The 13820-nt window shown below is 45.4% G+C and overlaps 1 protein-coding gene across 3 annotated transcripts; it reads left to right on the top strand.

Moving 5' to 3' along the window:
* The first annotated feature begins 280 nt into the window (after positions 1-280).
* On the top strand, positions 281-11437 carry LOC143766413 (uncharacterized). 3 transcript variants are annotated; one of them, XM_077254085.1, is made up of 4 exons: positions 281-504; positions 1818-1910; positions 1995-2108; positions 6434-8961. In XM_077254085.1, exons 3-4 carry the CDS (start codon positions 2086-2088, stop codon positions 8139-8141), a joined length of 1731 nt encoding a protein of 576 aa, XP_077110200.1. In that variant the 5' UTR covers positions 281-504; positions 1818-1910; positions 1995-2085; the 3' UTR covers positions 8142-8961. The 3 variants fall into 3 exon arrangements, 2 of the variants coding, with proteins under 2 accessions (XP_077110200.1, XP_077110199.1); XR_013213564.1 differs by lacking the exons at positions 1818-1910; positions 6434-8961 and adding an exon at positions 11203-11437; XM_077254084.1 differs by lacking the exon at positions 1818-1910.
* The last annotated feature ends 2383 nt before the right edge of the window (positions 11438-13820 follow it).

Below are 13820 nucleotides of genomic sequence, written 5' to 3'. Positions count from 1 at the left end.
ACAGCAATGCTAAAAACCAGTCTTTACTGCTTCACTAAATACTTATACAGGTGTATCATGAGGCTGTCACTTTACAGGCAAAGACTGGGAACGATGACAGTGTAAAATCTAGTTTTATTTAAAAAAAGAGCCGGTTCACGAGCCGAAAGAGCCGGCTCTTTATAGTGAGCGGAGCCGAAAGAGCCGGATCACCAAAAAGAGCCGGACTGCCCATCACTATGGTAGAGGCTAAATCCAAGTCGGCTAAAGGACCTCTGCCCATGTGACCGGAAGGGGCGGCGCCTCTTCCTCCATAGAGCAGACAGAGCAGACACGAGGAAGCTGTGGATGTCATGGCGGGATTTCGTGCAGGATTTGGTTTTGGAGTGTTTTGTGCAGGATTTGCCTCTTCCTCCATAGAGCAGAGCAGACAGGAGGAGGCTGTGGATGTCATGGCTGGATTTCGAGGATTTTTGTGCAAGATTTGGGGTATTATGGGGGTCATTCTCCAAAGTCATAGATCAGGTAAGTGGGAGTCTGCCTGGGGAGAATGGGGTGGTGTTGCTTGCATGGGGCTGCTGGGGAGAATGGGGTGTTGCTTGCATGGGGCTGCTGGGGAGAATGGGGTGGTGATGCTTGCATGTGGCTGCCTGGGGAGAATGGGATGTTGCTTGCATGGGGCTGCCTGGGGAGAATGGGGTGGTGATGCTTGCATGGGGCTGCCTGGGGAGAATGGGGTGATGATGCTTGCATGGGGCTGCCTGGGGAGAATGGGGTGATGATGCTTGCATGGGGCTGCCTGGGGAGAATGGGGTGATGTTGCTTGCATGGGGCTGCCTGGGGAGAATGGGGTGGTGTTGCTTGCATGGGGCTGCCTGGGGAGAATGGGGTGATGTTGCTTGCATGGGGCTGCCTGGGGAGAATGGGGTGATGTTGCTTGCATGGGGCAGCTGGGGAGAATGGGGTGGTGATGCTTGCATGGGGCTGCTGGGGAGAATGGGGGGTGTTGCTTGCATGGGGCTGCCTGGGGAGAATGGGGGGGTGTTGCTTGCATGGGGCTGCCTGGGGAGAATGGGGTGATGTTGCTTGCATGGGGCTGCTTGTGGAGAATGGGGTGATGTTGCTTGCATGGGGCTGCTTGTGGAGAATGGGGTGATGTTGCTTGCATGGGGCTGCTTGGGGAGAATGGGGTGATGTTGCTTGCATGGGGCTGCCTGGGGAGAATGAGGAGGTGTTGCTTGCATGGGGCTGCCTGGGGAGAATGGGGTGGTGTTGCTTGCATGAGGCTGCCTGGGGAGAATGGGGTGATGTTGCTTGCATGGGGCTGCCTGGGGAGAATGGGGTGATGTTGCTTGCATGGGGCTGCCTGGGGAGAATGGGGTGATGTTGCTTGCATGGGGCTGCCTGGGGAGAATGGGGTGATGTTGCTTGCATGGGGCTGCCTGGGGAGAATGGGGGGTTGCTTGCATGGGGCTGCCTGGGGAGAATGGGGGGGTGCTTGCATGGGGCTGCCTGGGGAGAATGGGGTGGTGTTGCTTGCATGGGGCTGCCTGGGGAGAATGGGGCTGATGTTACTCGCATGGGTCTGTGTGGTGTGCAGGTCAGTGTGTGTGATGTCACTTGCGGTGGGGGGTGCAGGAAAGTATAGTGCTACGTGTGTGGGGCGAACAGGGGAGGGGATGAATGATGATGGAGATCTGAGGGATTGATATTACTTAGCATGAGAATCTCTGCCTGGTGGTGAGGGGTCGGTGATGGGTTTTTTTTTTTTCTTTTTTTGTTTTTTTTTATACATAAAATGTGTTCTCATTAATATTATTGGGGACACATGCTGTCAGGTTGATGACTGAGCTATGACCTCTGGGAGCGAAGCAGCTTTACAACAATGTCTCCAGATCCCTGACTTTATTCTCCCCTCGCACTCTGTGCTGGTCAGTATTAGCCCGGTGGCCACTGGTGTCAGCCACTACTTGTATCCAGTTTTCTGCATGATTTTTTTTTCTGTTTTATTCTAGGTATTGTGACTTTTCCCCATCCTGTGCCCCCCAGAGCAGTGACCTCCCTGCAGATGTCATTTCATCACTGGACTTCTTTTCACCAAGTGGAATGGCGGTGCCCCCACAATCCATGTGAGGACCCAAAGGGATGACACTGTGGGCGTCTGATAATGTCAGATAGATGAGTATAATTACTAAATTGTCTCCCTCCCCCGCTCTCCGTCTCCCCCGCTCTCCGTCTCCCCCGCGGAACCTGTCACCCCCAAAATCGATGGTAAGCTAAGCCCACCAGCGTCAGGGGCTTATCCTACAGCATTCTGTAATGCTGTAGTTAAGCCTCCAATGTATCTTAAAAGATGAGAAAAAGAGGTTATATTATACTCACGCTGGCGGTCCGATCCAAGTCGCGGTCCGGTCCTGGGCCTCCCATCTTAATAGGATGACTTCCTCTTCTTGTCTTCACGCTGTGGTGCGCAGGCGCCGGGAAAGGTCAGAGAGGCCTGCACACTGCAGTACTTTGTGCTGGAGCCGCAGCGTGAAGACACGAAGAGGACCAAAACAAAAGTCAAGGGTGCTCACTATACTTAGGCAGGGGTGCTCTGGAGAAAAAGAGTCCAATATACAGGTCCTTCTCAAAAAATTAGCATATAGTGTTAAATTTCATTATTTACCATAATGTAATGATTACAATTAAACTTTCATATATTATAGATTCATTATCCACCAACTGAAATTTGTCAGGTCTTTTATTGTTTTAATACTGATGATTTTGGCCTACAACTCCTGATAACCCAAAAAACCTGTCTCAATAAATTAGCATATTTCAACCGGCCAATCAAATAAAAGTGTTTTGGAAAAAAGTAGGGGCCCCAGGCCAGAGCCTTGAGGGACTCCAACAGAGAGAGGGCGGAATGAGCCAATACAGTCTGCTGTGCCTGCGCAACGACCGCAGAGTTGCCCAGATCTTCCTTACTGATTACTGGGTGGCCACCCTGCTGGATCCCTGCTGCAAAGACAAAGTACCATTATTTGTTCCGTCACTGGAGCGGGATGGCAAAATGTGTGAATACAAGCACATGCTGGTAGAGGCACTACTGACGGCATTCCCACCTGACAGAAGAAACACAACGCAGAGGAGGAGGAAGTCGCCAACGCAGCTGTGGCACCACCTCAGAAGGGAGGGTTAACATGGCTAAAATGTGAAAAAAATTCATCAGCATGACACAGCATCCAGCACCACCATCTGATACGGTCTATACAACCAGGTGCCAGTGTTATAACAACATGGTGGAAGAGTACATGTCTATGTCCACACGTCTGCATGTACTAAGTTGGGTCTGCCCATTTAACTTCTTGGTTTCCAAACTGGACACATGGCCTAGGCTTGGAAGTGCCGGCATGCCCCGTGGCAAGTGTAATGTTGGAACATTTGTTTATCAGAGCAGGGGATATCACACATAGGCGCATCCACCTGTCCAAAGCCAACGTGGCCACTCTCGCCTTCATTAAAAGAAACCAGGAGTGGAGTCCACAGGACTTGTCTTTGCCTTTGGCAAACCAGACAAAGGTACCATCTGCACCCAGACATTGTTATATTTTATTTGCCATTTGTTTTATTTTGGGGCCTTACCAAAAAGGAAGAGAAATAAAATCCACCAAAATAATGGCCTGCCTCTTCCACCTACACTGCAATGTCCACCTACATCTCCTCCTCCACTAGGACATCCGACTACTGTATCTACATTGTTCTTTTTTTATTTTATACTATGTTCTTTTAAATGCTGTCCCTAAAAAAAAAAAAAATCCTCCAAAAAACTGTTGGATACCTCATCCCCTGCCTCTTCCACCTTCATCGCCACATTCGCCTCAAGCTCATCCACCTACTACACCTCCTCCTACATTTGGACCTATGCCTCTTTTTTCAAGATTATTATTACTTTTTATTCTCTGTTATTTTACGTGATCTTACTATCCACATTTGTTTTCAGGGCTATTGTCCTGCTTACCCCCTTTTTGTTCTATTTTTCACCTTTACCGCTTACTACCCCCATTTTACCACGCGAAAGTACGAGACCACATTAACTGTGAGCTGGTCTCATTATGCTGGGAAGGGCCCAATAAAGATTTAACTTTTCAGCTTATTAATCAGTGAACAGCTGTCTGCTTTTTCTTTGCTGGTTATTAAAAAATGGGTGGACTCATCCAAAAAATTAATTGGGGCCCCCTCTATTTTTAATAACCAGCTACGGCAAAACAGACAGCTAAGGGCTGATATTAAAAAGCTGTGAAGGTCCATGGATATTGGCCCCTACCAACACTAATAAGCCGCACGAGAAATGGAGCATCTATTAGGGTATATTTCCACTGTCAGGATGGCCGGCGGTATCGCCGCAGCGGCGAAGCCCCGCCCCCTTTCTGCGACGCGATCATGCCGGATGTGTTAACTCTTCACATCCGGGATGATCGCTCGCTCCCATAGGGCCCTGTGATATGCCTTGCGGGGACGCTGCGTCCCTGCAAGGTGTACGGACATGCTGCGATCTGAAAAGACGCGCAGCATGTCCGGAGTCGCAGGGCCGCCGCGTGCGGGTTTCCACGCATAGTGGAGACGGGATTTCATAAAATCCCCTCCACTATGCTGGAACATCTGGACGCTGCTTGTTTGACGCTGCAGCTCTGCGCAGTGTCAAACAAGCAGCGTTTCCTGACCGTGGAAACATACCCTAAGAAGCGCTAATTCTTCAGCATCGACTCAGCTCTTCCTGATTGCATGTGTGCAGTGGCAACTGGGGTAATATATACAGCTCTGGCCAAAATTAAGAAACCACCACATCAAAACCCTGCCATGGGCAGCCCATTCTCCAGACCTGAACCCCACTGGAAACCTCTGGAATGTAACACTGGCCAACAGTGAAAATGTGTCTGAAATGAAAATAGCTGGTTTGTAATAATTTTAGCATCCTAAAAACGAATATGTTACTTAAAAATCATTATTAGCTCTTGTTGCTGAGATACATGTCATCCCTTCACCCCCGGAGCTTTTTCCGTTTTTCCGTTTTCGTTTTTCGCTCCCCTCCTTCCCAGAGCCATAACTTTTTAATTTTTCCGTCAATTTGGCCATGTGAGGGCTTATTTTTTGCGGGACGAGTTGTACTTTTGAACGACATCATTGGTTTTACCATGTCGTGTACTAGAAAACGGGAAAAAAATTCCAAGTGCAGTGAAATTGCAAAAAAAGTGCAATCCCACACTTGTTTTTTGCTTGCCTATTTTGCTAGGTTCACTAAATGCTAAAACTGACCTGCCATTATGATTCTCCAGGTCATTACGAGTTCATAGACACCTAACATGACTAGGTTATTTTTCACCTAAGTGGTGAAAAAAAATTCCAAACTTTGCAAAAAACAAAACAAAACAAAATTGCGCCATTTTCCGATACCCGTAGCGTCTCCATTTTTCGTGATCTGGGGTCGGGTGAGGGTTTATTTTTTGCGTGCCGAGCTGGCGTTTTTAATGATAGCATTTTGGTGCAGATACGTTCTTTTGATCGCCCGTTATTGCATTTTAATGCAATGTCGTGGCGACCAAAAAAACGTAATTCTGGCGTTCCGATTTTTTTTCTCGTTACGCCGTTTTGCGATAAGGTTAATGCTTTTTTTTTATTGCTAGATCGGGCGATTCTGAACGCGGCGATACCAAATATGTGTAGGTTGGGGGTTTTTTCTATTGATTTATTTTGATTGGGGCGAAAGGGGGGTGATTTAAACTTTTATGTTTTTTTTATTTTTTTCACATTTTTAAACTTTTTTTTTTTACTTTTGCCATGCTTCTATAGCCTCCATGGGAGGCTAGAAGCAGGCACAGCCCGATCGGCTCTGCTATGCAGCAGCGATCATAAGATCGCTGTTACACAGCAGAATTGCAGGTGTGCTGTGAGCGCCGACCACAGGGGGGCGCTCACAGCCACCGGCAATCAGTAACCATAGAGGTCTCCAGGACCTCTATGGTTACCTTCCTGATGCATCGCCGACCCCCGATCATGTGACGGGGGTCGGCGATGCGCTCATATCCGGCCGCACGGCCGGATGCGGTAGTTAAATGCCGCTGTCTGTGTTTGACAGCGGCATTTAACTAGTTAATAGCGGCGGGTGATCGCGATTTCACCCGCCGCTATTGCGCGCACATGTCAGCTGTAAAAAACAGCTGACATGTCGCGACTTTGATGTGCGCTCACCGCCGGAGCGCACATCAAAGCGGGGGTCCCGACATGTGACATACTATACCGTCACATGTCGGGAAGGGGTTAAGATTATTATGCAGGAAAATAGGGAAATTTTGAATTTTCAACAAATGTGTATTGGTAAACCTGATTACAGACCTGTTGAACCAATGTCAGCCATTTTATTCATTGTGTCTGCATAGTTTGTACTAATTGAAGTCTCTTTCTCTTGTTGCAGTAATTTTGTGGAGAGAATTTACACTTTGAAAATGCCTCGTAAATGTGCAAATATTGTTAACAATTTTTGTTACGTGTGTGGTTATGTGACATTTGCCAACCAAAGAAGACCAATTACTCCACTTGTGAAGACTGCTTACCATCATTACTTTGGTGTAAAGGTTGGTGATCAGGAGAAGCCCTGGGCTCCACACATTTGCTGCAATAGTTGTTCAGTAAATCTGGTTGCATGGTTGAAGAATAAAGGACGTTCTATGCGTTTTGGTGTGCCAATGATTTGGAGGGAGCCAAGAAATCATGTAGACGACTGCTATTTCTGCATGGTTGCTCCTCTTCAGCATGGCATGTCAAGAAAAAAGAAGGGGACTATTGAGTACCCTAACATCCCCTCGGCTATAAGACCAGTCCCACATGGGAAAGATCTTCCCGTTCCTCGCCCTCCAAAGGAATATGTACTGGAATCAGATCAGGAGGAAGAATCGCCCGGAAGTTCATCACAAGATCTTGAATATGATTCACAGTCTGCATCAAATGAACCACATTTGCTTTCTCAGGGTGAACTCAATGATCTGATACGCGACCTGGACCTGTCGAAAGAAAAGGCAGAGCTTCTGGCTTCAAGATTAAAACAATGGAACTTTCTACTGTACAATGTTAAAGTGACTGCCTATAGGCATCGACAAAGAGATTTACATGTTTATTTTAAAAAGCAAGACAATCTCGTTTTCTGCACCAGTGTTGATGGTTTAATGTCCGCTATGAATGTTCAGTACAACCCACTAGATTGGAGACTTTTCATCGACGGTTCAAAGGTTAGTTTAAAAGCTGTACTATTGCACAATGGAAATGTTCTTCCTTCCGTTCCTGTAGGCCATGCTGTTTGCATGAAAGAAACCTACAACAATATGAAACTGCTTCTGGACGCAATAAAATACAGTGACCACCAATGGCAGATCTGTGCAGACTTGAAAGTGGTTGCAATATTGTTAGGCATGCAGTTGGGATACACAAAATATTGCTGTTTCCTATGTGAGTGGGACAGCCGTGCTAGATCTTCTCACTACAATATAAAAGTGTGGCCTACAAGGGACAAAATGTGTCCTGGAATTAAGAATGTTCAACACTGTCCACTTGTTGAACGCAGTAAAATCATTCTGCCGGCGCTACACATTAAACTTGGTCTTATGAAAAATTTTGTTAAGGGAATGAACCAAGAAGGAAATGCTTTTAAGTACCTCAGAGGGAAGTTTCCACAACTCAGTGATGCTAAAGTGAAAGAAGGTGTCTTCATTGGTCCTCAAATTCGTGACCTACTTAGGGATGGAAATTTTGACGAGATCCTACAAGGCAATGAGAAGGCGGCATGGCAAGCCTTCAGAGATGTTGTACGTGGCTTCTTGGGAAACAGACGAGTTGATAACTATGTTGATATTGTGAATAACCTTCTTACGAAGTATCATAAATTAGGCTGCAACATGTCATTAAAAATACACTTTCTGGACTCTCATCTGGATTTCTTCCCGGACAATTGTGGTGCAGTAAGCGATGAGCATGGTGAGCGATTCCACCAAGATATTTTAAATATGGAACAAAGATATCAGGGCAAGTGGAATGCTTCCATGCTTGCAGACTACTGTTGGACATTAATCAGAGATGTACCAGAAGAAAACTTCAATAGACAAGCAAAAAGAAAGCGTTCTCGTGAATAGGTCTTGTCTGAACTGTTGTGTTCAGTTAATGTATTGTGTTCTTGCTATTTTAATCATATTTTAAACAATATTTCAAGTTTGAACATGACATTTGTGTGCAATTTATACTCTTGTAATGAATGCTTCTCGCTACCTACAGCACATACATCCATGGCGTGTATCTAAAAAACGAGAGCTAATTAAACAATTCTGTGGGTATATTTGAGTTTCTCGACCCAAAATTAGTAATATTTGCCTATTTTCATCAAAGAAACATAAAAAAAGTTGTTTTTTGTTGGCCTGTGAATCAAGAGGATGATGGATAGTCACAAGCCATCAAACAAAGAACTGCTTACATTTTTGCGCCAGAAGCAGTGTGAAACACTGCTGGAAAGCATGCCAAGATGCATGAAAGCTGTGATTAAAAATTATGGTTAGTACACAAAATATTAATTTCTGAATAGTGATGGGGTCGAGCAAATTGGAATACTCGGGTACTCGGCCAGAACAGCGAACCCAATATAAGTCTATGGGAGACCCAAGTACTTTTACTACGATCTCCCCCGGGGGTCCTTTTAAGGTCTAAAAATGATGGAAACACTGCTCAAAAGACACAGGAACATCATGGGGATCGCCCCTGAAAAAATTCCTGACTCCTAGTTCACAGCCTTAATAATTTTTTTCCGAGATTCATGCCATTTTTCCTGGTGCCACAAAAAACACATTAAAACGAAACCAAAATGGGTTTTGCTGGCCTGTAAGGCCAAATATTTAACCCCAGGCCGAAAATTTCCTCTCCCTCTTAGGCTGCCGTCACACAAGGAGTATTTGGTCAGTATTTTACATCAGTATTTGTAGCCAAAACCAGGAGTGGGTGATAAATGCAGAAGTGGTGACGTGTTTCTATGATACTTTTCCTCTATTTGTTCCACTCCTGGTTTTGGCTACAAATACTGATGTAAAATACTGACCAAATACTGCTAGTGTGACGGCAGCCTTAGGCTTAGTTCAGACGCAGCGTTTTTGAAGCGTTTTTCAACTTTAACATTGCTTTCAACCACTACAAATGCATTCACTGGGAAATGTCATTGTAACATTTAACTGGCCATGTGGTGTGTGACACATAAGCAGACCCATCTTGTTTCATTTATAAAGGAGGGACTCTTAAAGTCACAGAGCCTATTTTTACTGGCATCAGGCGGCATTAATCTTCTTAAAGGGCCAATATGAAACAGTGGGTCTCCTAAGCTGGTGTAGCCTATGCTGTGAGTGGATGGGCTGCCAAGAATTACGACGCACCACAGTACCCCTGTCATAAGATGTCCAGGGGGGACTCCTGAAAAAGTGTTGCATTGAATTCAAGGCCTGCCCTGCTACCAATTCATATGCACCCCAATAAGCCTTTGAACCCACATAGTGGATGGGCCCATGAAAATCCACTTCACAATATGCATTTTGTACTCCGTACTCCTTTGTTTTACACATTGGCGGCAAGGCCAGCCCTGCTGCATAGTCATATGCACCCCATTAGGCCTTGGAACACACATACTGGATGTGCCCATGAAAATCCACTCGTATTTTTTATGGTATGATGGTTCCCTCTTTGCAGAATTATTTACAGGAAATTTGGCAATTGTGTTTGCCATGTTTTTAACACTAAGGTTCAGATACGGCTTTAAAAAAGTCTAATCCTAGCAATACAAAGCAATTTCATTGCAAACTACAAAAATCAAGGAATATTAAGATTGAATAGTGTGAGTGCGTACATTTTTGTATATGTTACCAATAACATAGAAAAGTTAATGATTACATATAAGGATTACATAGATATACTGATTACGTGTATATATGAAGATTAACTTCATACAGTCTACTTAGATCATCACCAAGAGGCTTTTAAATATCATCCGTCTGGAATATCCGAGAAGCAACACCGACAGAGAACCCCTTTGAGATTACCTACACTGCATGGGCGTCCCCAATTATGCAGGTATCAGCACACTGTACATGTACAGGTACCCCAGTTTTGGTATCTGTCTTAGTCATGTTTCTCTGGTCTTATATAGTGATTTACACTATGTAGTAACTCTAGTTTCACCCAGACCTTCAAGTGACCAGCTTTCACGGGTGTATTAAACTGAGATATCATGGAGTCATCAGACGAGTGGCCATAAACCACTAGAAAATAAAAACCACAAGGATTTAGATCAAACCACCACAGGCAGAGTTTCAGTAAACCTTAATGTTTTACAACGACAAACAGCAAACATATAGAGGCTTCAAACTGTTTCTGAAGTGAGAAAACAAACATTTATCAACATGGTGCATTATGAGCATTATGAGCATTGTCTGTCACATTTGTAAATGTTTTACAAGACATGCAGCTATGTGATTGTCTGAATGCATTCGGTGTACAGTATTTCAATCTTGTTTACAAATCGCCATTTGTATATTCGCCATTTGTACATTTGAGGCAGCCAAAGTTATCGCTCTCAAGGAGAGAAACTAATATAGTGGACAAAGAAATATTTGTAATAAACTACTGAACCAAACTAACATCATTGCATTATCAAATTTATATGAAGTGTATTGTGTCCAATTTGCGCAACCAGGCAACACAAAAAGGAGCTTTTCCAGTGAGCTCTTTAAGGTACACAAATGTGAAGTGTTTGCTATCAAGGATGTGGTTTCACCAATGGGGGGTACCTTTTTTAAAAATATACTATTGCCATCACAGCCACCCATGCCCAAACTTCACGGGCCTATAACAATACAAAGCATGTTCACCCAGGTCATGTTGTCGGAGATAAGGAAGAGACATTGCAGGAGACAATTAAGAATTAGGGCCAATGTAGTGGTGTGGGTCTCTGAGACTTGTAATGCAGTGCATGATCTGCCAAACAATTCCCCAAAGGGGGTACTGTCAAGGTGAAAAGATATATCTTCATACACTTTTTGTACTGTTGTATTCTTATACTGTGAAACAATAAGTTTTTCCCATCTGCTAGCTAATGTAGATGTAATTGTATTTAAAATGGCTGCCAGTATTCACCTTTGCCCTACTTTTTGTCTCTGAGGAAAGAAGTATCATTTCTTCTTAAATTGAAACTTGAGGAATGTGAAGAAAGGAGGATTCGCCAGGAGACATCAGGACAAATCAGAAAGACTGAATACTAGACATATACTGCTTAAACCCCGCCCAATGCATTCCTTCTCCTAACACACAATATAGTACTGTGTATCCGGAAATAAACGCAGTTGCTGTGATCGTGGCCGATACTGGTAGACGCACGAGCATCAACTGAGATTGAACCAGCTATTTGTCTGACTCATTCTTACCCGGTACCAAATGCTCTGCTCATACTTTAATTTGGGATGACTGGTGAATGAGGGTTATTGTCGTGACGACCCCGACAGTACCTTTTTTAAAAGTACACTAGTGCCATCGCATGCCCCTAGCCCAAATATTAACGGCCTATAACAGTACTGAGCATGTTTACCCTGGTGATCTAGTGGCAGGAACATTTTAGATTGCAGGAGAGCAAGTTAAGAAGTCAGCCCAATGGAATGTCATGCCCAATTCCACAATGTGGGATCTTTTTAAAAAAACTAAGAGTGCCATCACAGCCCCCTTGGCAGGGCCGGACTGGCCATCGGGCAGTTCTGGCAAATGCCAGAAGGGTCGGTGGCAGTAGTGGGCCACTCGAGTGTGCCGCTGTCAGCACACTCCCCCCGTTGTCGGCACACTCCCCCCGTTGTCAGCACACTCCCGGCCCCGCATTCAACTATACCGGCGTCATAGACACCGGTACAGTTGAATGCAATGATGGAGGAGAGAGCGTCTGCTGACGCTCCCTCTCCCATCATTCCCCGCTCTGCCTGCCGCTGACACTGTGGGTGCGCGATGACGTCATATCATAGCGCACCTGCTGTGTGACCGGGCGGGCAGACTGCAGCTGCTGAGACCGGAGCCAGGAGCAGCAGCGCGGGGCAAGAGGAAAGGTGAGTAGACTTTGTTTTTTTATTATTACATATCAATGGGTGATAACTGGATTGTAGGGGGGGGGGGCTGGCTGCATTACATTCTATGGGGCAGTGCTGCATTACATGATTTTATGGGGCTGGGCTGCATTACATGATTCTATGGGGCAGTGCTGCATTACATGATTCTATGGGGCTGGGCTGCATTACATGATTCTATGGGGCAGTGCTGCATTACATGATTCTATGGGGCTGGGCTGCATTAAATTCTATGGGGCAGTGCTGCATTACAGGATTCTATGGGGCTGTGCTGCATTACATTCTATGGGTGCTGTGCTGCATTACATTCTATGGGGACTGAGCTGTAATGCTGGATACAGCTGTAATTATATGTTATATAGTCGTGTTACACTCCCCTCACTTCTTGTAACCTACAATTGTACAAAGATATTATACAGTCACCAGGCGACAAGTGGGCCTGTGTGACTTCAAATGCCAGGGCTGAATTTTAGTCCCAGTCCGGCCCTGCCCCTTGGCCAAAATGCACCGTACAGAGCACGTTCACCCTGGTGATCTATTGGCAGATACAGGACAGATTGCAGGCGACTGTCATGATTCCAATGGCAGGGAATCACCAAAAGGGCAAGCACAAAAATAGGACAAGCTCTAGGGTGATGGAACCTGAGCTGACCGCGATCCTGAACTTAACACAAACACTATCAGCAGCCGGGGAACGTACCTACGGGGACTCTAGACGTCTCGCGCCAGCCGGAGAACTAACTTCCCCTAGAAGATGAAAAGCAGACCTCTCTTGCCTCCTAGAGAAATACCCCAAAGGGATAGCAGCCCCCCACATATAATGACGGTGAATTAAGAGGAAGGCACATGCGCAGGTATGAAAACAGTTTTAGCAAAATGAGGCCCGCTAAAGCTAGATAGCAGAAGGATACAAAAGAGATCTAGGCGGTCAGCGAAAAACCCTTTCTTCAAAAAACCATCCTGAAATTACTGGGACCCATGTGCCAACTCATGGTACATGGGGAGTAATTTCAGCCCACTAGAGCAACCAGCAGCAAAGACTCATATGTATGCAAGCTGGACTAAAAACATGATAAGGCAGAACACAAAAAACAAGAAAATCAGAACTTAGCTTGTCCAGCAGATTATAGGAGCAGGTAGCAGAGGCAAACAGAGACACTCTGATTACATTGATAGCCGGCAAGGGAATGACAGGAAAGCTAGGTTAAATAGGAAACACCCAGCCTATGATGGACAGGTGGAAACCAGAGACCGCAACCCACCAAAGTCACCCAGTACCACTTGTAACCACCAGAGGGAGCCCAAAAAAAGAATCCACAACAGGCGACTGAGTTAAGAAGTAGGCCCAATGTAATGTCATGCCCAATTTCCCAATGTGTTGTCCTTTTTGGACTTAAAAAAATATTGCCAGCACAGCCCCTTTGCCCAAAATTCACTGGCCTATAACAGTACAGAGCACGTTCACCCTGGTGATCTACTGGCAGGTACAGGACAGTTTGCAGGAGACCGAGTTAAGAAGTAGGCCCAATGTAATGTCATGCCCAGTTCCCCAATGTGTTGTCCTTTTTAAAAAAAAATAAAAGAGTGCCATCAGAGCATCCTTGGCCAAAATGCACCGTACAGACCACGTTCACGCTGGTGATATATTGGTTCTGGAGGAGGAGGATTAGGATAAGGAGG

This window comes from Ranitomeya variabilis, chromosome 4, assembly GCF_051348905.1.
Source record: "Ranitomeya variabilis isolate aRanVar5 chromosome 4, aRanVar5.hap1, whole genome shotgun sequence".
Lineage (NCBI taxonomy): Eukaryota > Metazoa > Chordata > Amphibia > Anura > Dendrobatidae > Ranitomeya > Ranitomeya variabilis.
The sequence above is the reverse complement of the archived record's forward strand: the minus strand, read 5'-3'. Positions and strand labels throughout refer to the sequence as shown.

Coding starts and splice junctions, on each gene's coding strand:
- LOC143766413 (XM_077254084.1), top strand. CDS start 2,086: ATGGCGGTGCCCCCACAATCCAT. Junction 2,109..6,433: donor GCGGTGCCCCCACAATCCAT/GTGAGGACCCAA, acceptor CTCTTGTTGCAG/TAATTTTGTGGAGAGAATTT.